The sequence below is a fragment of the Mytilus edulis genome, chromosome 7, assembly GCF_963676685.1.
Source record: "Mytilus edulis chromosome 7, xbMytEdul2.2, whole genome shotgun sequence".
Taxonomy (NCBI): Eukaryota; Metazoa; Mollusca; class Bivalvia; order Mytilida; family Mytilidae; genus Mytilus; species Mytilus edulis.
In genome coordinates this window covers 74954391-74980679 of record NC_092350.1, presented here as the reverse complement: position 1 = coordinate 74980679, position 26289 = coordinate 74954391, and the positions used below count along the sequence as shown (strand labels likewise).

At 31.4% G+C, this 26289-nt stretch overlaps 1 protein-coding gene across 1 annotated transcript in view; it reads right to left on the bottom strand.

The window, feature by feature from the left end:
* The window catches only part of LOC139483429 (reticulocyte-binding protein 2-like), a 41380-nt gene extending 21239 nt beyond the window's left edge, over window positions 1–20141 (bottom strand). Inside the window, exons 1-13 of the mRNA XM_071267450.1 lie at window positions 19639–20141; window positions 17807–18498; window positions 16609–16714; window positions 15864–16010; window positions 14996–15316; window positions 12571–12726; window positions 7578–7658; window positions 6504–6611; window positions 6059–6373; window positions 4305–4487; window positions 3547–3591; window positions 2646–2702; window positions 363–434 (exon numbers count right to left, since the gene is read on the bottom strand). Of these exons, the coding sequence (XP_071123551.1) occupies window positions 363–434; window positions 2646–2702; window positions 3547–3591; window positions 4305–4487; window positions 6059–6373; window positions 6504–6611; window positions 7578–7658; window positions 12571–12726; window positions 14996–15316; window positions 15864–16010; window positions 16609–16714; window positions 17807–18478 (2263 nt within the window). The 5' untranslated portion in view covers window positions 18479–18498; window positions 19639–20141. The remainder of the gene's footprint in view (window positions 1–362; window positions 435–2645; window positions 2703–3546; window positions 3592–4304; window positions 4488–6058; window positions 6374–6503; window positions 6612–7577; window positions 7659–12570; window positions 12727–14995; window positions 15317–15863; window positions 16011–16608; window positions 16715–17806; window positions 18499–19638) is intronic.
* Between the last annotated feature and the right edge of the window lie 6148 nt (window positions 20142–26289).

Sequence of the window (26289 nt, the reverse complement as noted above, 5' to 3'; positions counted from 1 at the left end):
TTGGTCGTTTTTTTGCAATGACATAGTTAATTCATTTTCTAGTTTGGATATCGCTTTGGCTTTTTTCTCCTTTCTTTTGTCGGTCAAGAACATTTGTATGTGATGAGGTCTTATATTTATTGTTTGCGATTTCAAACGTATTAAAAAAACAATGGGTCTTTTTTTAATATCATTTGCATATTTTAATCAAATGCAAAAAAGTAAAACCCTTAATGCAAATATTATAAACCACAATTAACAAATAGGATTATGTACATGTATATCAAACCATTACGTTGTTGTGAAGTTCCATCATAACATAATGGATGGATATATGCTACTTTCTGATTTTTTTATACATTGGATCACAATACTTTTCATACCTTCTGTTTGATTCTCCTCTAAGTTTTCGATTTCGGAAGTAGTTGCTGTTTTTCTTTTCTTTTGTTCTGGTTCTTAAAAGAAGGATTTCACAATGAGAAAAAAATATTCCTACAAAATACAAACCTTACAAATTCTTAAACAATAGAAATTATAAAAATCCTTGATATTCAACATTTATATTATTACTGTAGGCATATGTAAGAACGGTTTATTAAAAAAAAATACAAACTACATACAAAATATTGTTAACTATCAATACAGTAACAAAGAATGCAAAAATACACTCAAATGCTCTTCTGTATTTAAAAAATATGGTGTATTTGTTCTTTATATAACTTCACATTCCTATCCACGTTAATTTTTTCAATTTTTATGGAACATTTTATGGAATCGAGATCAATATACCTACACCTGTATTTATAGATCAACGCGTATTTCACTGGTAACCGGAATTTCGGATACACCAAACCAGGCACTTAATATTCGAGAAACATGCTATATATGCCCTCTTTTTTAGAATTCATTCATAATTTTTGTAAATTTCATAATTATCAGAAAAATATGTCTTCCTCAGACTGATGTTTAGACTTATATCTCCAATTTCACATACATGATCATCTCAGTACCAGAATCTATGAAAATGACACACTAGCTGCTACTCAGACTTTGTAAAACGTCACAGGTGTAGAAAGATTAAGAACGAATGTCATAGAACGTCCTGTCCTTTTCTCAAAAAAGTAAATCGGAAAGCACCTATACCTTATTGATAAATGTTCCGTATCAATTGTTTGTTTTATAATGTTTACGATGATTTAACACAATTTTGAACGCTGTATCCCGATTTATTACCTTTTATGTCCGTTTGTTTCGTTCACACATCGTTGACAGAATAATGGAATTTTGTCCGACTGTCATACAAGTGAGATGTTTAATAAACTATAAAAATTAGTGTTTTATGACAATGTTCATTTTCTGTTATTTAATCATGGAAGTGTATTCAACAATCTGTAGACAAAACCTTTTTCTTTAATGCTTTTAAAATGCAATAAAAATCAATATTCAAATATATATATTCTTGATTAAACCAGAAATCTTTAACTCTGTTATCGCTATATCTCCAATAATTCTTAAAAGATAATTTATATGTGAAAAAGTAATGCCATGTAACGAAATTCAATGCAGGAAATTACACAACATTTGGATAAAGTAATGCATTAAATTAAAATTGCATGTAATGCAAAGAAATTGTTACATTACATATTACATACAATTACTTTAAAAAAATGTAATGCATTACCATGTATCACTATTAAAATTTTGCACTACCCCATGCCTAGTTATAAACCTTCCTTAACATGCATCTTTTGGAATGCAATTCTGATTTAAAAATATTGAGACTGTTTTATACTTGCTTGTTTAAATACAGTAACAATTTAAAATTCGGAAAATTGTTTTTTTTACCTTCTGACATTTCAATTTCTCTTGTTTTTGGGTCCCTGGGTTCTAAGTTAAAAAATAAAAAACATTTTTCAAATAGTCCACTTAACGCAACGACAAGTAGCAAATTATCAAAACTAACAACATATAATTAAAGCAATGCATTGGTTCATTTTTATCTTTTTTTAATATTGTGATGATTATAACAATTAGCATTTATACCTGCAGATTTCTCACCTGGTGTGAAGTTGCATAACAACACGACGGATGCCACATGTCGGACAAGATCTGCTAACACTTCCGGAGCATCTGAGCTCATCTCGTTGTCATTCAATTGTTTGCTGTATTGTTTTGAATTTTTTACTACTGGGTTGTTTAACGATCAGTTTGCAGTGCAATATCAAATGCATGGCTTCCAAGATAACCTTTGCTGTGAAATATTTATTGTTGAAAAAAAACCAGGATTATGGCAAGTTATAGTGGTGTCTTTTTCCTATGACTATCGTCCCTTTTTCCACTTTCTTTCAATGTTATATGCGGTATACTTTTGTTTAAAAAACACTCCAAACACAGGTTATTCAGGAAAAATGTGGCTCCTTATAAAATCTTACTTTTCATTGCTTGTTTATTTTGTAATTTAAGTTCGAGAAATATTACACATATGCTGAAGGAAATAGATGCATTACTAAAGATACTAATCAAACCTGTTTGAGGAGTTACCTTCACATTAAAAAAAAATTAGAAATTATGCATTAAACTCGCTTAAAACTCTTCAAAAAGATAAATACTGTATCTTCCCTTAATTCTATAAATTAGAACGTTGACGACGTGATTTGTGTACTTACCTTCGTTGATTGTGTTCTTTTCGGTAGAATAATAAGAGTCGTGGTCAGATTCATCCTCTACAAGAACATATCCATGATATAGTTGAACAATAAAAGCAGAAAATAAAATACTCGGAATAAAACTATATTAGATCACTGATATAATAAAAAAAAAACATAACTATATTAAAAACGCGTTCTTATTGTATCATGTTACGTGTGGAAAAAGATAAAAGAAATTTCCGAAACTAAAAAAAATTATAAACTTTTATGATAAGCGATATCGAGAAGATAATATAACCATATGACGTAAAAAGTTATTTATTACATTGAAATATTCTTTTCATCTTTTATGTTCATTTGTCAATGGAAATAAGAGGTAAACTGTTACGTTTGTCTCATAGATTAATTTTCATGATACAAATCGAAGTGAAAATTTAAACTAATGGATTCGATTGAACCACAAAATGAGCAATTCTACATTTACTATTTGCGTCGAAGGAGTAAGTGTGTCATGCCATACCTATATCATGCACCATCGTAATAATGTTATATTCAAGAATACAAATAGGTCAAAATAGGATGAATAGGCAAATTAACGAACTAATAAGATCAAATTCGTCTTTGAAATCTAAAGACTGCAAAAATTTTATTCAAAGGACACAGTTCCTGAAATTTGATTCAATATAAGTAATCGGCTAGTTAATTTACATGAATATGGTTTTGTCAGGCTTTTATTTTTTTGAAATTGATTCTGTTTCATTTATAGTTTTAAAAAAACTTGTTGTATACAATATTTTGTTTTAAAAGTATGCGTGCTTTGTTGGTTTTTGTAAACCCCTAGTTATCGGTACTACAATGTTTTTTATATAATATTCGTAAAGCAGAAGTGGACACTTAAAACTTAAAACGACAATCATACCTTCAATGGCTTCTTTCTCTCTCTTTGTTAATGCCTTTTCTAACCCTTGTGTAAGAAGAAAATGAAAGTGTTTTACTCATACATTGTTTAATTATCAAATTGAATATGATTTTAAAACACTACGAACTAACTGACAAATCGTTTAAATCATATCACTGTTTCGGTTACTTTACTGATACCGTTATGAATTGGTTTTGGTTTTGCGGATTTTCACTACCAATATGTTTAAATTGTAGTAGAAATTAAAGTAGCAAAACAACCGAACACCGAGGTAAATTTTAAACGAAAAGTCCCTTGGCAACCGGCAAAATCAATAGCTCAAACACATCTAATATTGTCTAACGAATTGACAGCAATTGTCAATTTCCTAACTTGATACAGGTATTTCTTAATTGAGAAAATGGTGAATAAAACCTGGTTTTATAGCTAGCTAAACATCTCATTTGTTTGACAGTCGCATTAAATTTCTTCATATTGACAACGGTTTTTGATCACAACCCGTCATGTTTTCCACAAATGTGAAATAATCCATTGCGAATGTTGTTTACCCTTCCAGAGAATGTTAGATTATTTGCAATATCTGGTTGAGTTGGTCAGTTTTGAGTTTTATAGAATTGTTTTGTTTTTGTCTATCTCAATATTAATGTCGGTTTCTCAATTTCGTTTGATTTATAATGTTCAAAAATATCTTTTTATCTTCTTTTTGTTGTATTTATGCTCTGAAATAAACAATGCGACAGTTATGAACACATACTCACTTTGTATTGTTTGATCCTTCATCTTAAGAGCTTTGTCTTGTCTCCTGATGTGGTTTATCTTTGACGTGCAGTTTTTGCAGCTAAAACTCTGTGAGCAATGATCACATGTCACAATATTGTCTTTCAATCCGGATATTGATTTGTCTGTTTTCCACTCTTTGTTGAATTTGTCTTGAAAGGATTCTGTTGAATATGAGGAAAATCAAAAATTATAAAAGAGGCGAAAGATATCTAACTTATAATTTGGAAACGAACAATTTATAGCTGACTATGGGGTATGGGCTCTTCTCATTGTTGTAGGCCGTATGATGACCTTTTGTTTTTAATATCTATGTCATTTGTACTCTTGTGAAGAGTTGTCTCGTTGGCAAAAATGCCCCATCTTGGCAAAGAACCAAATACCATAAAAAAAAACCATGTATAAGACATAGCATAAAATTCTAAAGACTTAGCACCACAAACGGGAGCACCCATACTGTTGCTAATTTTAACACAAACTCAGAGATAACTAAAGTAAATCATTTATTTACTTCAACGTTTATGGATTCTTCTATAACATATCGCAACAAAGGACCTTTAAGTTATAGGATTATGTATTCTAATTTAAAGGAGCTTTCTAATGTTCAGAATATAGACATGCCGAAAACACAACAACAAAGGCTTACAGAATCAAACCAGAGTCTTCTAGAAACATGCAAACTACTAATTTAAAAGTGACAAAATTATTTGAATTAGAATCAAGGTGTTTGAGATAAACATTGTTAACGTATGCTCTATGTGTCTGTTATATGATGTTTTACCATTCGATGTCAGTTTGTTTATTCTGTGTTATCCACCACTGGAGGGTTTATGTTTGTTTTCGCTCTCGTCCTTGATTTGAATTATATTAAAACTGAATTGACCAATTGACAAAAGCGCAATTATATTTCAACCAATAAATATATCTGTTAAACACAGATTTAACCTTCTTTCTACACATATTATGTTACAGTTTATTTTCAAATTTGTCAACCTGGTCTAATGATTATCCTTTCGTAGATAATAATTTAACAACTCAAACTAAACTAGATTATGGTCCAAATTAAGCCTTGGTCATTTCTTTATCAATTTATGATTTTTGTCCATTCATATAGGTAATCTAAAACAAATCATAATCATTACTCAGAATATATATTCTGAAGAACTATTGAATCAGGTACATTGTACATACTGTATAAACTACTATAACTTGTTTACGTGATAAATAATTATAGGTTCAAGTTTTTAGTTTTCTTTGTGATGTGTTGTTACCGTTGTTTGTTTTTTCATCCTTATTTATTTTTGTCTATGGTATTGTTTCTCTTTATTTTGATTATAAAATATGATTGTCCTCTTATGAATAGTATAATCTATCTTTTTTTTTTTGCAGTAAAATATCATCAAACCATTTTTGACCTGCAAGAGTAACCATGAAATGCATATAAATCAGGATGGTAATTTGTGTTTCTGGAGAATTGCTTATTATGCGGTACTAAGACTTCCAGCATTCTCAGACATAACTTGCATAAATAATTCTGAATTTTACTTGTTTAATAAATAAAGGCAACAGTAGTATACCGCTGTTCAAAACTCATTATTCCATGGACAAAAAACAAAATCGGGGTAACAAACTAAAACCGAGGGAAACGCCTTGAATCTAATAGGAGAATAACGACATAACACTGAAATGTAACTGATGCTCCTCTCCTCAAGAGTAACCCATTGATAGTGATTACCTTCATCTTCTGGTCTGGTCATTATTAGAACCGAAGCAGACAATTCCTCTGGCTCAGTAGATTTTATGCTGGATACATTTATAATTTTGCCAATGAAATTTTTCACAGCCACTTCCAGTGTTGAGTAGGATCTAAAAACACATCTGTTTGCTGTTGTATGTATTATCAATTTACTGCTGGTCTCAGAATACACGTAGTCAACGGAGAATTCGTCATGAAAAGAATATAAGTTGTCATTTATACTTGAGGAAATCAATGCCACATTCCATTTCAATGGACATTCCATTGTCCATTCGACGTAAAGTAATTGGTTCCCTGAAAGATAAATCTTGAATTAGAACTGTCAGTTGCACTTCAACCTTTTTTAAAGAATAAAAAAAGACAAATAAGCATGTTGATTTGCATATTCGTAATACTTGTATTAATATAAGTTATATTATGATACCTTTAACATCAGGTGATTTCTCTCCAGGTGTAGTGTTAAATAGATCATTTGGTAGTCCTGTTAGTTTTAACAAGCATTTCAAATTGTCAACAGCTATAAAAATCTCTTCTGAAAAAAACAATAGATAAAGCATGTCTCCTTTAATGATAACTTATTTCTAAAACTTTACAGAAACATTACAAAATTTGCCGCATACAAATCAGTCTTTCATCAAACTAAGAATAAACATATGTGTTTGACATAACGAAAGGAATGTCAATAGAACTTATGTAAAAGGCAAACCCGACTTGTGGCAAACTTTATACTCATTGATTTTTCTAATCTTTTTTTAGCAAATGTACCTTGCAACATTAAAAATATAGTGTAAAGTTATCGTACCATCACAGTTTGAAAGTCAATTTGAGTGTTTGATGTATGTAGAACATAAATTATAATTTTGCTTTATATGTAATTAGTTCTTTTTGTATCAAAGCTCTCTAATTCACATGCAATCTTTTAGGAACAAACATACAGTAAATATTAAATTGATTGTTTGTATAACATTGCGATTGTGTGTATGTGTTAATTCTTTACAGCTTCTTTTGTATTATAGATATATATTTCAGAAAATACCATATTTTCCGTCATCTGTTATCTCCATTTTAACCTCTTTAATCATAGTACAGTCGTCTGTATTTTCTACTTCTGACTTCACTACAATCAAAGATGATAATAATTTTTCAATATTGCTAAAGCCTTTAAGTTAGTAGTTTTTTTTCTATAAAAATTGTAATTTGAATTAATAGGCATATTCATCTGCGGAAATAGTATATTCAGCTTTTCACTGTTTGAATTAGGTTATGGATTTTAAAATATATCGGCCTTAAATCTCACTTAAGACAATAGTTGTCGCAATAGTTATCAAAGGTACCAGGAACGTGCATTTGTATCAAAGCTCTCTAATTCACATGCAATCTTTCAGGAACAAACATACAGTAAATATTAAATTGATTGTTTGTATAACATTGTGATTGTGTGTATGTGTTAATTCTTTACAGCTTCTTTTGTATTATAGATATATATTTCAGAAAATACCATATTTTCCGTCATCTGTTATCTCCATTTTAACCTCTTTAATCATAGTACAGTCGTCTGTATTTTCTACTTCTGACTTCACTACAATAAAGATGATAATAATTTTTCAATATTGCTAAAGCCTTTAAGTTAGTAGTTTTTTTTCTATAAAAATTGTAATTTGAATTAATAGGCATATTCATCTGCGGAAATAGTATATTCACTGTGTTGGGTGCATAATTTTGGGTAAAAACGTTTGATTTTGGGTAAAAACGTTTGATTTTGGGTAAAACATACATGTCTCTCGGAATATGAAATATAATTACTGTCTTTTGTTTCGGTAAATATATAGTTTAATTGATCTTTGAAAAAACTTGGCCGTTGGGCTTAGTGCATCTCAGTTTTTCAAACTTCAGTAACACCACGTATTTACCTCACTAAAAGTCAGTAGTTGTATATAATAATATATTTGTGATGATAAACATTATTATCATCACATAAAACATTCGTATACCCAATTCTGCATGCAGCCGCAACCATCATGTTGATGATTGTTCTAACTTATGTTTTTCGTGTGCCCACTTCACAATGAAGTTAATGATATGTTCTATTTGAACTTGAAAAGATAATCAATATTGAGTGAGCATCTATTAGTTGGTACAGATGATCTCATATTTAAGTAAAATTTCGAAATTATTGAGTCTGTAGTCTTTAATTACGAAATACACAAAGATTAAGATACCAATACAAATCTAAATTACTGATTTCCGACACTTCATAACAGTCAAATCTTATCGAATATTCTATATTTTGGGGGTTTAATCTTCTTTTAAATCTTTATTTTTGTTTTCGTCTTTATCAAATGTAGTTTGTGTTATCACAAATATTATCAAAACATTAATTAGATGGATCAATATTGCGTATAACGAGAAACATATCAATTGCAATACAACATATGGTGTAGAATTCTCTTGTTTCCATTGGATATTACAATCCCGTGTTTCAAAGGTTACTTTACGTATCCGAAGCCTTGCTTCTAATTTTATGTATATTGTTTTGCTTATATTGACACTCGAACTTCATCCTCGGTCAATTTAATCTGAACAGGTCCATATAAAACGTAATATCAAAAGTCCATTACTGATAAATATTGTTTTCGTAAATAAAACAATGTAATAATAAATGCCTCTCTCTGTTTATGAATCTGTAATAAGGTTGTTAAAAACTAACCTGCGTCTTTCAATTTTGTACTATTATATTGCCATACTTTCTCGGTATAATAATCAGTAATTGATCAGGGTTTTTTTTTTTACTTTGGGGGTCTTAATATTAAAATACTTCCCTTAAAGCGTAATTTTACTGTTAAATAAATATTCATACTTTGCCCCCCATGCGACATGCTGAAATAACGCACGTACATCGTCTGTCTGTCTATTCCTTCAGACTATAAGCCTCGCAAGTGTACACTTCTTGCAAAACATTTTATAAAACTTATACCATAGGGTCAAATTCGAAAAAGAGTGCCTTTCAACTATTTTTCAAAGAGTAGTTCCCATTGGAAATATTAATTGTTTTTGAAAATGTGTAGATCTCACAGAAGCTTCGAAACGAGGAACATCAGAAACTGTTACAGTCATATGTGTTTATGATTTTATCAGACTGTTACCTTGTTAAAATCAAATGCACTTATATTAAGGGCGTCGAAGTTAACATTGGTGAGAAAAATAAATTGGAGCATCGATAATGCAAAGTATCGTACTTTTCACAGACAATTACATGCATGTCGTCTCGCTGAATGTGACGTTTTGAGGGAATTCGACACCTTATCGTCATGCCAAGAGTTAACCTCCTTGACCTTGTATCGGATGCCTTTAACCGATATGTACTAGTTCATGTATTACATGAAATAAATGGTGTTTTTTTTACCAAAACTAGTAATCACATATGTTGCTGAAAGAAAAAAACGAAAATGTATGTATACATTTTGTTTATATTCAGTTCGAATTACCATTTATTCTATTCATAAACCGTTGAAGTAATTTCTATCTTTTATATAGCAAGTATAGTATCATTAAGAATCATATCTTAGATGAACCTTCATAGAATTCATCATCGAGTTGTGACAGGAAAAAATGGATATCGTTTAACTGAAACTCGTTGTCATATATTTTACTCATTGTCCTGATATAGCTTCACTCAGGGTCTTTTTAGGTTTTGCAGCTTTTCACTGTTTGAATTAGGTTATGGATTTTAAAATATATCGGCCTTAAATCTCACTTAAGACAATAGTTGTCGCAATAGTTATCAAAGGTACCAGGAACGTGCATTTGGTGTTACACTAGCACAGGAAATGAAGTTTGTTACGTAAATCAAATGAAATTCATCAGCTCACTAAATAATTCAAAATATGGTAACTATGCTGAATGCATCTATCCAATCAAACTAGAGATAAAGGATACAACAGACACAGTTAAGTCGGCCTCACATCTTGACATACATCTAGAAATTGACAATGAGGGTAGGTTGAAATCATAACTTCAAGACAAAAGAGATAATTTCATCTTCCAAATTGTGAACTTTCCATTTCCAGCAGCGCCTACATACGGAGTATATATCTCCCAATTGATACGATATTCCCGTGCTAGTATTTCCTATCATGATTTCCTTGATAAAGGCTTGCTTCTCATAAGAAAGCTACTCAACCAACAGTTCCAAATTGTGAAGTTGAAAATGTAAATTTTACGGACGCCATCATGAGTTAGTTGACCGTATTGGAATAACCGTTTCATAGATCGTAACTACAATCCCCCTTTTTTTTTAGGAATGTGACCTACCGAATTAGACTATTTTCCGGGTCTGCCGTATTGGTCACAATTTTGGAACTTTTGGTTCTCAGTGCATGCTCTTTTGGCTTTCGAACTTTTTTCATCTGAACGTCACTGGTTAGTCTTGTGTGAACGAAACGCACAATTTTAACCATGGTACCTTTTCTTAACAATTATTTGACATGTGTGTTTCTCTGTCCATTATTTTCCCTCATTTGTTTGCATTGTACTCCTGTCATGTATTGTTGTCATGTTGATGTTACATTTAACATTGCCATAAAAGCGGGAGGTTTTGCATGCCACAAAACAAGGTTCAACCCAACATTTGTGTCTTAACATGTCCTGTACCAAGTCAGCAAAATAGCCATTGTTATAGTATAGTTCGTTTCTGTGTGTGCTACATTTTAATGTAGTGTTTCTATTGTGTCGTAGTTCTCCTCTTATATTTGATGCGTTTCCCCTCAGTTTTAGTTTGGAATCCGGATTAATGTTTTTTCTCAATCGATTTCTGAATTTCGAACAGCAGTATACTACTTTTGCCCTTCTTTATATGTAATAACATATGCAACACGACTGTGCCACACGTGAAACTGGATCTGTTTACCCTTCCAGAGCACCATATATCACCCACAGTTTTGGCGGGGTTCTTGTTGCTTAGTCTTCTGTGTTGTTTCATGTATTATTTGTCTGTTTGTCTTTTTTCATTTTTAGCCATTACGTTGTCAGTTTATTTTCGATCTCTGAGTTTGACTGTCCTGTTCCTCTTGGATCTGTCGCCCCTCTCTGACAATTTGAAAGACAATACCACCACACGAAAATTAACTACTTAATTTAACTAAATTAGCGAATCCCTGTGTTCAAGCGAGGATAAAAGAACAGGAACTGCCACAAAAACGGAGGACTGTTCATTTTTCCAGGTCTTAAACGATACCATATACATTTAGGTTTTTTGTCAGGCCATATTTGGAATAACTTTTGTATGTTTTGATTATCATTTATATGGTCATAATTATAAACTAATTGTTTAAAAAACTTTGAATATTTGAGATACTAAGCCTTTCTAATTTACCTCAGGAAGAGATTACCTGAGAATTTTTGGTCATCAATGCTCTTCAAGTTAGAACTTTCGGATATGAGCGACACCGATGAAACGCGCGTCTGGCACATAAACAAAATTAAATCCCGTTATCTATGATGAGTGTACTAACAACCTCTGCATCGATGCTACTACTGGTTGAGTTTGTATTCCCGAGTGTATCACCTGCCCAGTTGTCAGAACTTCTGTGTTGACACGAATTACCATTAATATGGTCATAATTCAAAATTAACTGTTTACACAACTTGACAAATATTTGATTTACAAAGGCTTTTCTACCTGAGGAATTGATAACAGCTGCATTTGGAAAAAAATTAGGAATTTGTAGTCTTCAATGCTCTTCAACTTTATTTGTTGGTTGTTGTTTTGTTTTTTGTTGGTTTTTTTTAACTTTTTTTGGTTTTCAGCGCCTCTGATGAGTCTTTTGTAGACGTGTCGCGAGTAAATAGAAAATTGCAATCCTGGTATTTATAATGAGTTTATCAACACTGCTCATTAGCTTCGTATTACAATTTATTCTTTTTATTCGAGCGCCGCTTATTAGTCTTCTTAAGACAAAACGCGCATATCGCGTACAAAATTATTAGACTGATATAGGTACCCTTGATGGTCTTTCTCACTGTTGGGGGATGTTTAGTGTCAGGAGATAGTGCAAGCCCAGTATTCAGAAACATGAAAACTAATTAATATAATCAGTTTTTGAAAAAAAAATATACTGTTGATAAAAAGCTAAGTTTGTCATGGACGTATTTAGCGCAACTTATCGGAATTTTTTGCGTTTCAATTCTTTTCGACTTAGTATTTGATTGAACCTTCCAATTGTTTTTTTTTATCGGGAGCGATGGCGTACCAAATCATGAGCCTGATATCGCTATCTTTAATGCGCTTTTGTTAACAAACAAAAAATTCTAAAAGATTGATTCGAACAAAAGACTGGTTGAATTAATTATACATTTTCAAGTAATGTTAATATCATTCAATATGCAATTGCACTGAAACCAATAAGTTTGAGTAATTGCCACTGTAGTATTTAGTGTTGTTATGAACTTGGCCATACAAATGTCGCATCTTTTGCACATATTTAAATACTCACAACCGGATTTGTCAAAGTGATCAGGGTCAGTTTTCAATGATTCGACCAATGGGAAGCCCTTATATAAGACTGGTTTAACGTCAATTCCCTCTCCTGTAGCTTCTTCTTCAAATGTTTCACTTTTGTCAAAGACTGCATGAACGACATCTATCTCATCTGTGAAGTGTACAATACAATTTACAGAATAAAAACTGTCTACGAAACCTCTTAAATAATTCAGTGACGTCACTGTGTAATGAAAAAACCCTATGCTTTAAGTGTAAACGCTTGAAAATGTTCATTCTTTAGTTTTATTTCTTATGAAAGTATTACTTTAGCATGTTTAGCTATATCGGTCAAATATCAATAACTCAATATTTTTTTTTGTTCATGTTTTTATTAAGGACCGAGATATTTAAAAAAAAAAACAGAATTGGTAAAATGATCCTACTCAATAATAAAAAGTTGATGAATGTTTAACGTATGCTACATGTAGTTGACATACATAATAATTATAAAAATAGATTCACGTATGTAAAGTCAATGTTTGATCAAATTAAAAAGAGAGAAAAGCACGGATTTGGCTTGAGGTTTATACTCCGATTGTTATGAAGGATTTTGCTCGAAATTACTTTTTATAAGTACTAATTGGTCGTAACGTTAAGAAAGGTAATAATGTTTAACTTAATATGTAAAATTATTTAATTATTCAGAACTTATCTACATTGATATGAATTGCCAAAGTAAGTGCATATTTATAGTCCGGTGAGATAAGTTAATACGTTTGGATAAAAAAAAATGTTACATGTTCAACTGCCAAATTTAAAAATGAATGAAATATAAAGAGAGTGATTGCTAATGTCTAATTTTTAATTTAAGACTAAACGCTTAAAAAGAATAATTACAAAACATTCTTATACAACTTCCTAGGTCTTGCTGTATTGTAAGATTTTAAAGGTCTTTGATGAAAACAATAATTTTAAAGGAATTGGAATGCTATTTGACAACCGTAGAAGAAAACATAACATTGCATAGAGAAGTAATAACCCAACGACACAACACTAGATTGAAGCACCATTGATTAGGACATTGTTGAAAAGCAAATAAATTATTTGAAATAATTAACAAAGTTGACTCCCATCGGATTTTGTCTAATGCGTAGTGCCTTTCTGTGTGTGTTACATTTTAATGTTGTGTCGTTGTTCTTCTCTTATATTTAATGCGTTTTCCTCAGTTATAGTTTGTTACCCCGATTTTGGTTTTTGTCCATAGATTTACGAGTTTTGAACACGGTATACTACTGTTGCCTTTATTGATAAACTCTCGCAGACAAACGGTAAAAATCAATTGAAACGAGAACGATACTAACGAGTAACAAGTACACACAGTTACATAAAGCCAGCTCAACGCTAAATTTTATCTATTTAATAAATAACATTATACCAAACATGACTAACATTTCGTTGTCAATATATATAGGAATTGTATGCGACTGTCATACAAGTGAGAGCTATAGAAACAGGTTTAATTCATACATTTTCACATGAGAAAATGCCTGTACCAAATCAGAAATATGACAGTTGTTTTCAATCCGTTTAATGTGTTTAAGCTTTGTTGTTGCCATTTGCTTAGGGACTTTCAGTTTACAATTTTCCTCAGAGTTCGGGGTTTTTACGTTATTATTTTAATTTATGGTAAAACTCAAAAAGAAATAAGTTGGAAAGTTTAATGCGCAAATATTCATTTTATTATTGTCTTGGTAGGGGGATATGACATATATAAGCAACAGCTCATTAAAGTAAATTATCGTTCTACGTAAAGGGCTGCTCAAACACCAACATTTTTTTGTGTGATTCGTGTGTGTTGTTAAGCCTTTAATTTTAAATGTTGTGTTTTGTATACTATTTTTTATAAAAAAAAAAAGAAAGAGGAGGTGGTTTTACTGCCAGTGAGTTAACTCTCCACATCTCCACATGAGAGGAAATTAAAACTACTGTTCGACGTACGGCTTTCAACAATGAGCAAAGCCCATTTGATATAATTCTATTTGTCTTTTTCTTTTTTAGCCTTTGCGTTGTCAGTCTATTTTAGATCTATGAGTTTGAATATCACTTTGGTATCTTTCGCCAATCTTCTGGAATCTATCCAACTGAGTCAGTTTATGATTGTGTCGGGTTTCCTAAATGCCTGAACTATTGAGACCTCAGAAATAAAGACAAAATTCAAGTATCGTGTGATTATTATTAAAAAAGACTTAGGTGATATGTACTTTTAAACGTTGTACATAAAAATATTTGAATTGCATTGATTTATCTTTAGGATTTACACAGTTTTACCTTAACCTTGTTGTCACTTCTTTGAAAAAAAAATATTTTTTATTTGTTATTTGTGGACACTACGCTAATGCAATAGACTGTTGAATTGCGTGAAATAGAACGACAGTTACCTCTTGTTAGTGGAGTTTTCACTGCAAGATTTATTGCCAGTTTGCCAGAGATTTTAGTGTTAATTTCTCCAGCTTCTACTAGCTGATGAACGAGGGATTTAACAGCTTTACGTAGATTTGTTGGGGTTTTGAAAACATCTGGGGAAGCAACAAGGTCCAGCTGGATACATTTATGTTCAACATTTTTTATCTGAAACGTTCCAGCATCACCACTCTTTTTGTCACTTTCAGATTTAACTATATTCGATAATTTTTTAATGGTATTCTCCTCGTCCCAACTGGAAGAGTCTACATTTGTTGTAACTGTGATTTCCCTGTTATCTACAATACAAAAAATCATGAAAACTATATTGGCATAAGATATCGAAAACATATTGTTTTATGATCATCTCATTAGACTGCCCACGAACCTACGAAATAGTTATACTGAAAAGTAAGTAGATAAACCTTAGGCGAAACAATCTTAAAGGTAGTGTTTGATCGTCTTAAACATTCAGAAACCGTATCGTTTTCGGTTTGCTATTGAAAAACAAATCTGTGAAATCTTTTAGTGTAATACTACTTGACACTGTATGCTTTTAGAAAAGTCTGTACTCAAAGAAGCTTTCATATAATATAATATTTGAAAAGGAAAGTTGAGTTTTTATTGATAAACCATACCCATTTAAATGCATTCCCATCGGTCCTTCAGTATGATGGTAAAATTCTAGGACAACATATAATTTATAAAGAATGCAAGAAAAATATGCCAAGGGCATCAAACTTGGTTGAAATTATTTACCTACTCCTTATTGTTTGGATAGGAGCAATATATATATATATATATATATATATGATTTTATATAACTAAGACATAAAATTTGATTACCATCAGTCAAAGTTTGTCCATTTGTTTTTTCAAGAGCTTTTTCTATTGCAATTCTTATAATTGACTCCAGGTTATCCACTTTATGATTCAATTTACGCATCTCATTTGTACTTTCTTTTGTGTCCTTTGATATTTCGTCGGATTTCTCTGTAATAATTTTGAAACGAGTTATTTGAAATACATTGCTTATATGCCAGATATATTCTGTAAAGACAAACACAGCTTTTCCTGTTGATATACATTTAAATGTTCAACAAACTGTTATCAATATTTAAGAACTTTAAGAATACTAAGCTTATAGATTTGCTGAATCATGATGAAAAGTAAAAATAATATCAATTAGTGCGGGACAAAGATTGTGTTTCCCTTTTATACTAAGACACATGGTACGCTATGAAGTGATTATGTTAAATAAAAAATTGACCTACATTTATCTTCATTTTGGTATTTCATCGGCATGGGGATATTTCAATATCCGAATTATTGTCTTGAAAATGTCTGAGTAGAATTAATTGCAGTATTTTTTATTAAATACATGGGTTCAGAAAACATTTATCAATGCAACAATAGTGAACCGTGTTCAAATCTCCTAAATTAATTTCAATCGAATATTTCCTTCAACGCGTACATAAATTATTGAAAATATCTGAACGATAGAAATGGATCGGTATATATGTAGCCTGTCATGCACAAGTTGCATACTAGTACAAATGTAGAAATTTTAAGTAAATATATATTATGTTACTGAGCAGTTCCTTGAAGTTTTCATCTTGCTTGTTATTGATCAATTCTACTGCTTTCTTGCATTCATCAACTGTAGTTTGTTTTATTCCATTTAGAGACTCTAACATCTGAAATAACCGGTATTAAAAGTTATCTCAGCTTCTGTTTTAAATATAAATATGTCTGAATTGAGGACAATTTGCCACTATGCATTCTGTTGAACAAGAACATGCTTCCAATGTGTGCAAAAGTTTCAAACGCGAACGCCATTCGCGATCGTTGAAATAAAAGCGTAACAATTTCACTTACACAAAACAATGTCCTCAAATATGAAAAAAAAAGTTTCGTTAAAAAGAACGAGAATTTTGATACCAAGTATAAGAACAAATAAAACAGACAACACCATGGACATGAATTTAAAAATAGCAAAGAAAAAATAGCAAGAACGAACAACCATACAAATCTGTATAAAAAAAAACTAAACATCATGAGGACCGTAATAACTATACCGGGGTTGGACATTGGTGCCATGGAAGGGTCACAACGTTCTGCTTCACATGTAAATAAACTCGTCAGTGATACCACAACTGAAATTTTGTATTTGTGCCTGACGCGCGTCTCATCTACAAACGACTCATAAGTGACGCTTGACTCAATAAAAGATTCAAAAGGTCAAACAGTGCACCCCGCGGTGTTACTATTACAAAAACTGTTGTAATGCGTCAAACCCAATATTAAGAGTTCATAAATGTTTCATAATAAGACAAATGCAAACAAACAACATCTATACGTGTTAATTATGCTCAACTTTAGACTTGACCAAATAAGCACTGTAGATCACTACAGGGTTTTATTCTTATAGTTCTACCCTGTAATAGTTCCTTGGCAGAGCTTTTAAGAAAGCTGCTTATACAGATACAGTAAGTCTGACAGTTTGCAATAGAGATTAGAACTGATTCCTACTGTTTGTTCCTTGACTTTTAAAGTTAATACAGAAACTAATCAGAACAGATGATTAACGTTAACAGTGGGCCTACAGCCTTTCAATTTGGTTTGCATACTTATGACAATTATTTTTTTGAAGGAAAAAAAGTTTTTTTTCTGTTTTTAATCTTCTCCTTTAAAAAATGTATATTTACACATAAATCATTGCAATTACTAGTATCACGTATATTTGTATGTAAGTCCTTAGAAGACATAAGATGTAAAAATAAAACTACCTTGATTAGATCCTCATTTGACTTTTTCAGCTTTTCTTTCAGTACCTCTATTGATGAAATTTTAATCTCTGAAATTTTCTCCTGAAACATTTTCTTGCATTTATTTCCAATCTCTCGTGCAAAACCTAAAGTTGCATTGGTCAGTGTTTTCCAGTTATCTTCGAAATCTGTATTGTTAACCTGACCATTTGGGATATGTGCGAGGAAATTTCTTACGTCTTTAATATTTTTGCGCCACATAAAATTCATTTTAGAAGGACAACAGTGTTGGACAACGTCATAGAATAGCGTGATATCGAGCTCGTCAACTGTTACTGAACCTTTTGCGGAAAATTTGCAAAGACAATGTTGAAGAATTTTAGATCCAATCATATTCTCATGTTTCGGTTGAGGTAAACCAGAATTGTCATACAATTTATCGAATTGTTGTAGATGTAAACATCCTCTTTTTCTAGTCGAAGCCAAGGATGCTGTCATGCATTTACAACACGGTGTTGTTGGATAACATTGGTGAAATAATTGATGAATGTTGTTTGGATCATTAAGGAAATCTTCGAATTCAATATTGGTCAGTATTTTCACTTCGAAGTAATGTTGCATTACGTCAATTGCTGGACCAGTTACGAAACTCAATAGCTGAAGGAAAAACTGTCTTTCTTTTATGCTAGACATGATGTTGTATTTGTGTTACTCTGAAAGAAACATGTGATAAACATGGAAGATGAATGACTGTTGAAACAAGCTTTCAGCGTTCGAGACCTCATTCAATTGTGTTCAAGGTAAGAACAGCTAAAATATGACACAATGTAAGTTCAATCAAACGCAAATCCAAATTAAGAGTCAGAAATAACATGTGTTAGAAGGCCAACGCTCCATCGTTGTATTAAATGCAAATTTAATTGACATTCAGATGGACTGCTTCCTCTTTTTTTTTTTTGGTTTTAATGTTTTATTTGATTTTGGACTTCATATTTCATAAGTGACATCTTTTTACAAGGCAAGTAACATTTTTTTTAGTGCGTTACGAAAGCTTAAGAAATAATTGATGCAAGCTATACTTAATTGTAGTTTTAACATGGGTAGGCATTATATTCGGGATTATTATTGCCTGAGCGATAGTGAGGGCTAAAAAAGGAATATAATGCCTACTCAATTTAAAACTACAATAAAGTATAGCTTGCATCAAATATTTCGATTTTGATTAGGACAATTAAGGTAATTTCTATGTGTATAAGGGTAGAGTGCTTGTGTAGAAATAATTGATGCAAGCTATACTTTATTTTAGTTTTAACATGGGTAAGAATTATATTCGTGGTATTTTAGCCCTTACTATCAATCGGGGGAAAATAATCACGAATTAAATGCCGACCCATGTTAAAACTAAAACAAATAATTTCTTGAATAAACCATGCATTAAGGTAGTATAGGAAATGAAATGCACCAAAACTCATACAAATGTAAACTAAATATCATAGTTGACGCATCTGTCGTCGCAGCAGCTGGATATAGCATTACCGAGAGCATTACTAAGACTATGAGGTTGGGTTTTTTTCATTTCGTCGAAGCGAAACAAAAGGGAAAAATATAATAGGTCAATTTTGATGCAAGATATAATTCAAGTCCAGTTATATCAAGTTTAAGCATATCCTCCTGATAAAATTATTTATTTTTCAAAATCAAAGACATTTCCTTGTAACAAAACATTAGTATTATATGTCTGCTGTAATAAGTCAACAAAAAACACATAAGAATTTGATTCCTTGTTAAGAGTTCTATGTAATGCATTTTACAAGATTAATTCAAATTCTTTGTGTAAATTGTTATTTAATTACCTGACTTTAGGAGAAATCAAAGAGACACATCAACTGCCATATAAAATGCTTCTCAAACATTCTGTAAAAATAAATCAGCTTTCTACATAATGGAGTCAATATGGCCACTTTTACGTCATATTGGGGGTCCTATAATGGACTATAATTGAATTTTCTGTTTAGGTGAATCCACGTTCATCAATATTATTTGTAATCATTCATGCCTCTTGAAATTTTATATCCTTTAGTTCTCTTTTTTCATCAACTGATCCTCAACTTACATTTTAAAAAAACAAAGTAATTAAACGCAACCCTTATGTAACCTCTTTAAAAAAAAAAAATTTAATGAAAGAATCAATCACCTTTTCAGAATTTAAATCAACTGGAAAGGTGTATATTATTATTTAACACTAAAGCCAAAATCTTTAAAAAAGTAAAATAATAACAAAAATGATCCTAAAGTGAATTTGCTTTCTGTTTTGGATTTTTCCCATTCCCATTTTAACTTCCTGATTTCGGTCTATAAATACTTTTAAATAAATATATTTATAAATTGTTATATGAACTGTATACGTATTCTTGATATTTTTTGTTAAGGTTTATGTACCCTTCTGTAGCCATTTTTGTACGAACTTTTCAAACTTCAAATTCATAAATTCCCAAATATGAAAGTACAAGGATAAAGGCTTTGGATTTTCTATAAAAATCTTGATTTATTTGCCACAAAGTCCTCTTTTTCTATCAAATGCAATGAAACAGTAAAAAAATAATGCTTTGCATCAAGTTTCCCCTTGGAACATGTACTAAATGGCCTATCTCTATTATTCATTATATCTGTAGTTTTGATACAATTGAGGTTTGAAAAATTCGTACAAAAATGGCTACAGAAGGGTACATAAACCTTAAAAAATTACCTTGATTATTACAAACGTATACCGAACTTCAATGTCGCAGAGAAATAAATGTGTGAACTTTAATTTTGGAAGCCCCATTAAAAATATTGTCCGAATGATGAACACCTGAAACCTGTGAAAGTGTCATGTCCAGTGGCGGATCCAGAACTTCTCCTAAAGGGGGGGGGGGGGGGGGTTGGCTGACTGAACTAAGGGGGGCCCACTCCAGTCATGCTTCAGTGAATCCCTATATAATCAACCAAATTTTTCCATCGAAAGGGGGGCCCGGGCCGGGCCGCCTATGATGTCAGTAGATTGTCAATAAATATTTAATATATTGTGTTGGTTAATATAGTAATTTTTAATGTAGCTAGGAGAGATATATAAATGAATTGATCACATTAATTTCTAAGTCTTTATTGAGTGGAAATGAGAGAAGAGAGTTTCAATAAATTCTTTAACGTTTTATTTTGAATAACCGTTGTTCATATGGAAAGAGTGATTAGGCCAGGTGCAAAAATGTAATATTTCCAGATTTAAAGCAACTTCAAATTTCAAAACACACCATTTCTCCAATGAGGGAAATTTAAATTATCAAACATATTTTCCAACTAAGTTTATTTAGGTACACATGGTACATTTTACAGGAGTATACGAAAATGCTTACTTAAATCTAGTTACGTCTTTTATATTTTGAAACAAAAAATGCATTCAAAATCAATTTATCTATGTCCATCCATTCTTTTTAATGTGCACAGATTTGTCTGTTGCTAGTATGAAATTTGTGGTGTAATTACGGCAATACTCAGGTTCTAAAATGTTAAGACGGATGTAATCAACTTATAATAGACAACAACACGAACAAATGATGAACAATGTGGGACAACAACATAGAATGGCGTTATTTATGGATTACACAACACGTAAATTAACTTCAATGTACAATATATTTACGCAGAGAGATAAAATTAATATTCCATAACTTTTGAAAGCCCTAAAAAAAGTGTGAAAAAGATAAATAGCGAAAAGAGTCATAAGAATGGTTTTGCAATAAATTAAATATGTAATACATTGTGCTGGTAAAAGGGCGAGAGATATTCAAATAACTTGAATGACAAAATTTCTTCTTGTGTGACGTATAAATGTTCTGACGTCAGAGACGCAAAGTGCTCAATGAATGTGTTTTTAAATTAATATAGATGCTTGTGTGCTTTTTTATAAAATTGTTTGTTTTAAGATTGTAACACAGTGATGACTGATGTACCCATATTTTGACTATTTTCTTTATTCACGTGTTATTATATGTCTGTTTTGTTCATGTTGTTCACGCATTGTTGTAAAATAACGGAATTTGATGATGAGACTGTCGTAAATGTGAGAGGTTTAGCGCTATAAAACCAGGTTCAATTCACCATTTTCTACATTTGAAATGCCTATACCAAGTCAGGAATATTACAGTTGTTATCCATTCGTTTGATGTTTTCAGTATTTTTGTGATTTCACTTTTGGTATCATTTTAGTCAACAAGCTGTTTGGTCCTCAATGTTCTACAACTTAGTACTTTATTTGGCCTTTTTAACTTTTTTGGATTCGAGCGTCACTGATGAGTCTTTTATAGACGAAACGCGCGTCTGGCGTATATACAAAATTTAGTCCTGGTATCTATGATGAGTTTATTTACAACCACTGGGTCGATGCCACTGCTGGTGGAGATTTATTTCCCCGAGGGTATCACCAGCCCAGTAGTCAGCACTTTTTGTGCTGACATGAATTATCATTGATATGGACATATTTATAAATTAACTGTTTACAAGTACTGAAGCTTTTCTACCTCGATCATAGATTACCTTAGCTGGATTTGGCAAAACTTTTAGGAATGTTGGTCCTCAATGCTCTTCAACTTCGTACTATATTTGGCCTTTTTAACTTTTTTTGGATTCGAGCGTCACTGATGAGTCTTTTGTAGACGAAACGCGCGTCTGGCGTATATACAAAATTTAGAGATTTATTTCCCCGAGGGTATCACCAGCCCAATAGTCAGCACTTTTTGTGCTGACATGAATTATCATTGATATGGTTATATTTATAAATTAACTGTTTACAAATACTAAGGCTTTTCTACCTCAGGCATAGATTACCTTAGCTGGATTTGGCAAAACTTTTAGGGACATTGGTCCTCAATGCTCTTCAACTTCGTACTTTATTTGGCCTTTTTAACTTTTTTTGCATTCGAGTGTCACTGATGAGTCTTTTGTAGACGAAACGCGCGTATTTACAACCATTGGGTCGATGCCACTGCTGGTGAAGATTTATTTTCCCGATGGTATCACCAGCCCAGTAGTCAGCACTGTTTGTGCTTACATGAATTATCATTGATATGGTTATATTTATAAATCAATTGTTTACAAAATTTAGAATTTTTGAAATACTAAGGCTTTTCTACCTCAAGCATAGATTACCTTAGCTGGATTTGGCAAAACTTTTAGGAATTTTGGTCCTCAGTGGTCTTCAACTTCGTACTTTATTTGGCCTTTTTAACTTTTTTGGATTCGAGCGTCACTGATGAGTCTTTTGTAGACGAAACGCGCATTTGGCGTATATACAAAATTTAGTCCTGGTATCTATGATGAGTTTATTTGTGTTCATCATGTTAAGTGAATATAGCTTTCGTTTTATTTCATGAGTTAATTAAGATGGTTTCCGACTTTTTATCAATATTCCTATAATTTTCAAATTGTGAAATGGTTTTCAATGGTCATTGCATTTCCAGAAAACAAGGTCTATGAAGGGGTACTATTAATATGTTATTGTGTTCCAATATTTTTGTTTCCCCATTCTAAGTAGTTGAGACGAGATTTTAGAGTACTGTTTCCAACGGCAGTGTCAACAATTTGCTAGGTTCATCTTCGACAAACTTCTTGTGGTAAGTCAGTGGAATGGACCTAGTGGTTATAAATTAACTCATCACAGACACAAGAATTAAAATCATGTACGCCAGACCCGCGTTTCGTCTACAAAACACTCAAAAGTGGCGCTCGAATAACAAAAGTTAAAAAAGAGGCTAAATAAGATTGAAGGGCATTGAGGACCCAAAATAGTGTTTTTACAACATATTTTGTTTTAATTCAATGTGATGCCTTTATTTTCTTATCTTAATCAAAGGTAATATGTGCTTACATTTTTATGCTTTGTGTACTTGTTTTACTTGAAACTTATGTTATGTTTTGATGTTTTGTATAAATGTAATACCAGAGGTCGATTGTAAGAGCTTTCTTACGCTCATGCTTATTGTTGGTCGAAACAGAAGCAAGATTTGTATCGTAAAGTAGGTAGCAACATTTAAAATAGAAATTTAAAATAACAGGTACCGGTATTTAATGTATTCCTAAAGACACCTGAGTTTGGTATTTACGTTTACCGAGGTTCATACAATTGACTATGCATTTAAGTGGAGGAAATGAGATGTACCAAAATTGCATACAACAAAACCTAAATGACATTGTTGACTCTTTCGACGTCGGAGCTAGAAATACCATTAAGTCTCAGATTTTTTACTTCGTCTAAGCGAACCATAATGGTAAACAAATTTGTAAACATTGGTGAAAATTATGGTATTTTTGCAGTTATATCAAGTATGTCATCTTGAATTGAACATTATTTTTTATTCTTTTAAAAATCACTTAGGGTACAACTATTTTGGTTATAAAATATTAACCATTGATTAATACAAGAAAATTCTTTAAATCTAAACTATGCATTACAGAAAGTTGCGTGGTTCATAAAATTAACTATGCCAAAAGTTTTAAAGTCAAGAGTCAATAAGGTTTAGGAAATGAGATGCACCAAAACTCATACAAATGAAAACTTAATTTAATCATTTACTAAACCTGGTATTTAGCTGGCGAAACCTCTAACTTATATGAAAATCGCACAAAAATCCAAACTTTGGAATATTTTATAGTTTACATGTTCGGCTTACAGCGTTTCTGGTTTTCATCTGTTTACGCACATTTTGCTAAATAGTTATCAAAGGTACCAGGATTATAATTTAGTACGCCAGGCGTGCGTTTCGTCTTCATAAGACTCATCAGTGACGCTCATATCAAAATATTTATATAGCCAAACAAGTACAAAGTTGAAGAGCATTGAGGATCCAAAATTCTAAAAAGTTGTGCCAAATACGGCTAAGGTAATATATGCCTGGGATAAGAAAATCCTTAGTTTTTCGCAAATTCAGTTTTGTAAACAGGAAATTTATAAAAATGACCACATTATTGATATTAATGTCAACACCTAGTGTTGAATATTGAGCTGGTGATACACTCGGGGACGAAACGTCCACCAGCAGTGGCATCGACCCAGTTATTAAAGTTATGAATAACCTTAAAGGTTGATCTATACGCAGTAATTAATGTTCTTGGCCAGGTTATAAGGCTCAAACCGTGGGGAAATTGTGTTTTAAATACACATCACATTTAGTAATTTTAAACTGACAGTGTCAATTTTGGGTCATGTTATACAAGGCGAGTCTGGCCTATTGAATTATTGACCTGGTATCTTAGATGAGATTTTTAAAAATAAACTTTTGAGTCAACACTGTCTACAATAATTTCACACTATAGTCCAGTCAAACTAAGATTAAACCTCAAACTAATTGCAACAGAAAAAGTTTTAGTTCTAATCTATTGCATTATGCCCTTTATAAACACAGAAAAAAGTCCCAAAAATCTAACTATAGGAAAACTCAAAACCAGAATTTTTATAGGAAATTAACATTGGAAGGGGAGATAACTCCGCAAAAATGAGTCTTTTTTTGGTCAGATTTTGGTTGATTTTCTTGAAATTTATGTAAAGTATGATACTTTGATGGGGTTTTAAATTTGACTAAACTATATAATATATAATATTCTGCTCATGAAATGTACAAAACTGAAGTGTTATGGGTAGTTTAACTTTTTCGTGCATTATTCATTAAAGAAATAGCAAATTTGCAGCTTTGTGACATGTATTTTGAAAAAATATTGTGAAAAATTGTTATTGTTTATGTGTGTATATCATATTTTTTCAGCATCTTACTTTTCTAAAGAAACTTTAAACCATAAAAAGAAGAATACATACTGTAAATTCAGAAATTATTGCGAGGTTTTCATTATTGAAAAAAAAAATGCAACAGCATTGTAAACGCAATAATTTGAACTCGCATTTTGAAATATTTTATATGAATTAAACAGGATTTTTCTCAAAATCGTAAAAATTAAAATCGCATTTTAGTCTTTTAAAAATAACAAAATCTCAATAATAAATACACGCAATAATTTCTAAATTTACAGTACTTAATTATTTTTATTAAATTTGAGATTCTTTACCTTGACATGTTGAAAAATTCGATAAATGGTCAACTGATGAATTATGAAATCTAGATTATAGCTTGATAAAAGATATGAAAACACTTTTAGTGTTGTTTTTTATACTCTAAAAAATTAAGAATCAATACATTCTGGTGAACAGAAGCAGTAAAGTTATAATTTTGTATCAATATTTATTGATATTTCTGCCTTTTTTTGCAAGAGTTATCTCCCTTTTCAATGCAAATCTCCATAGGAATTTTGAATGATAATTTTGTTTTAGTCTTCCTCAAGATATATTTAATGGGACTTTTTTCTGTGTGTATTTGGGGTATAATGCTAAAGATTAAAACTTAAAAATCTCGTGTTGCAATTACTTTCAGGTTAGGGTCAAATTTATGCTAGATTGACTGGACTACTAGTGCAAAAATCTT